The 2,698-nt window shown below is 38.9% G+C and overlaps 1 protein-coding gene across 1 annotated transcript; it reads right to left on the minus strand.

Moving 5' to 3' along the window:
- Positions 1 to 326: 326 nt before the first annotated feature.
- On the minus strand, positions 327 to 2,349 carry LOC116244865 (LRR receptor-like serine/threonine-protein kinase GSO1). Its single transcript, XM_031616692.1, has 2 exons — positions 1,834 to 2,349; positions 327 to 467 (listed from the first exon to the last, which is right to left on the minus strand). The coding sequence occupies exons 1-2, from the start codon at positions 2,347 to 2,349 to the stop codon at positions 327 to 329; spliced, it is 657 nt and encodes a 218-aa protein (XP_031472552.1).
- Positions 2,350 to 2,698: the final 349 nt, after the last annotated feature.

A 2,698-nucleotide genomic window follows, 5' to 3' on the forward strand; every position in this document is an offset into this window, starting at 1 on the left:
AGGGTGTTGGGAAACACAATAAAAAGTCAGAAGCAAAAGCAGATCCCTCGTTTTCCAAATAAATGTAAAGGATTGGTTTATTTTTTCCATTCTTCCACAGGGGAAGCCTTCCGTCGTATCGTTTTAAGCCTGGCGACCACCTCCTTCATGTCGATTCTCTCAGTTGGTGATTTCCTTGAACAGGACAACCCTGTCTCCATGATCATGACAAGCATTTCATTTCAAAGAGTTTCTCAGTCATTTTGCTCCAGAAGACGGCCTTCTGCGACATGATCTGAAACCATTTCATGGTTATTTTGCTTCAGAAGATGACCATCTATGACATCTCAAATTGCAAGCGGAAATGATTCAGCCACCCACTGCCTCAAAGTAAAGTCCCCATCAAGACGTTCATTGGTAGGATTTCTTGTGGTAAACACCTCAAGCAGAAGAATCCCATAGCTGTAGACATCTGCTTTGGTCGACACCTTTCCAGCAGCCCCAAATTCCAATTCATCCACTCAACAAGGCCAGACATGATCATGGCAATATTAGGTAGACAATGCACATTGTCGTTAATGAGATGGTTTCAGAAATAAAGAAAGCCATGCAAAAAATTAGGACTAATTATTTTTTTTATTTAATGGTTTACATATAACTACATTTTTTATTTCAATGCATTTACAAGGAGGAAGTGAAAATTTACTAAAGAAAGAAACATATTTAAAAGGGAAACTTGCTGGCATTTGTGTTGTGTTTGTGTGCATGCACATCTCTGTTAATAATTTGGTTCAATCACTATCTTAGTTGGATTCTGACTTGTATTTAAATGCAAAATTGCTAGTGTTCATCCTCTTTCACTTATTAATCTGGTATTTCTCTTTTCATAATAAATTCCAAGTAGTTAGTTCTCAACAGGTAGGAAAGCCAAAATTAAGGCATGATATTTGGATATTATGGATGGTGATAAAATTTCCTCTCCATGGTAAGCTGGACAAAGTTGTCTAAGAAACAGTTCAAGCAATAACACTTGCCTATAACTGTGAAAAGCAAAGAATTTGTGACAGGACTAAGAGTTGGTACCTGGCACAATGTATCTGGTGGTTCCAAGGGTGCTTGTAAGATTTGAAGATTTGTGACCAACTAGCATCTTCGCAATGCCAAAGTCACCAACATGTGCTGTCATGTTGTCATCTAGAAGCACATTACTTGGCTTTAGATCACAATGAACTATAGTCTCCCAGCAACCATGGTGAAGATATTCTAGAGCACAAGCAACATCAATCATGCTATCCAATCTTTGGAAGAGATTCGATCATGATATCCAATCATTGATGACTCTAAGAAGGATTCAGTGTCTAATTTGGCACATCACATTGCATTTAATGTCAAAACTTTTTGATGCACCATCAGATAACATGTTTATCACCTTAACAGCCACCGTTGTTCCATCCATTAAAGTTCCTTTATACACTGAACCAAAGCTTCCACTCCCTAAAAAATTTGCATCACTGAAGTTGTTTGTCGCTTGAGATAACATTCTGTATGTGATCACTGGGATGGTAATTCCATGAAATCTTTCAACCTCCTGATCATGTTTCTCCAACCCCCTCTTTCTATATTTTGCAACAACAATGAGAATCCAAACAATTAGTACAAGTGCGAAACCCCACTCGCTAAAAAAATATCAACTCTGAGCATGTTGACATTTATTGTGCTTCTTTGCTCCATCTGAACATACTGGCACATGGAATTTGGGAGCATAGTACCTAGGAACGATTCAGCAGAAAGGTTTGAAAACTTTCCACCACTTGGAATCTCTCCTTTCAATAGATTGAAGGACAAGTCCAAGACCTGGATGTGTTGAAGTTCCAATGATTTTGGCATCTCACCGTAAAGCTTGTTATGGGAAAGGTAAACAGTGTCAAGATTTAGTATGTGATCAAGTTGTTCAGCAATGTTACCATCAAATGAGTTTTTGGAGAGATTCAAATATTCTAGCATTTGGAGCCTTGATAAGGACACAGGCAGCTCTCCGCTCAATTGATTCACAAAGAAATCCATTTTGTCCACCACAACCAAATTTCCCACATCTGAAGGCAGCTCACCAGTGAAAAAGTTGTCTTGCAAGTAAAGCCATATCAAATTCTTCAACTCACAAAGGGCAAGAGGGATTCCTGATGAGAAATTGTTTGAATTTAAATACAACTCCCGCAGATTCGTGGGATTGTTTATAGAGGTCAAGATTGGCCCACTGAGTGCATTCATCTCCAAATAGAGATTAGACATGCGAACCAACTGGTAAAGTGAGTCTGGAATTGAACCTTCTAATGCATTGCCAGAAAGACCTAACTCCTGTAACCTGTTCATTGATCCTATATTTGGTGGAATGAGCCCATTTATTTTGTTGAATCTCAAATCTAAGGAAATTAACTTGGTCAAGTTGGCTAAGGGCAATGGGATGGTACCTTCAATCAGATTAGAGGAAGAAGCAGAAAAGAGTATACAAAAGAATAAGGAATGAATCATAATCCAAGCCAACCCTGAAACATAGCCTCGGGGATTGATCACATCCTTATGAAGACTACTGTGACCTCCTGCCATAGCATCAACGCTTTGTACTGCAAAAGGGATGTATCGACATGCAAGGTGAAAAATAGCAAGAGCATTACCTTGAGGTTTCTTTTAATAACAGGTCGGAGGCCTACCCTCCATCAGA

The sequence above is a fragment of the Nymphaea colorata genome, unplaced genomic scaffold, assembly GCF_008831285.2.
Source record: "Nymphaea colorata isolate Beijing-Zhang1983 unplaced genomic scaffold, ASM883128v2 scaffold0352, whole genome shotgun sequence".
In the NCBI taxonomy this organism is placed as follows: Eukaryota; Viridiplantae; Streptophyta; class Magnoliopsida; order Nymphaeales; family Nymphaeaceae; genus Nymphaea; species Nymphaea colorata.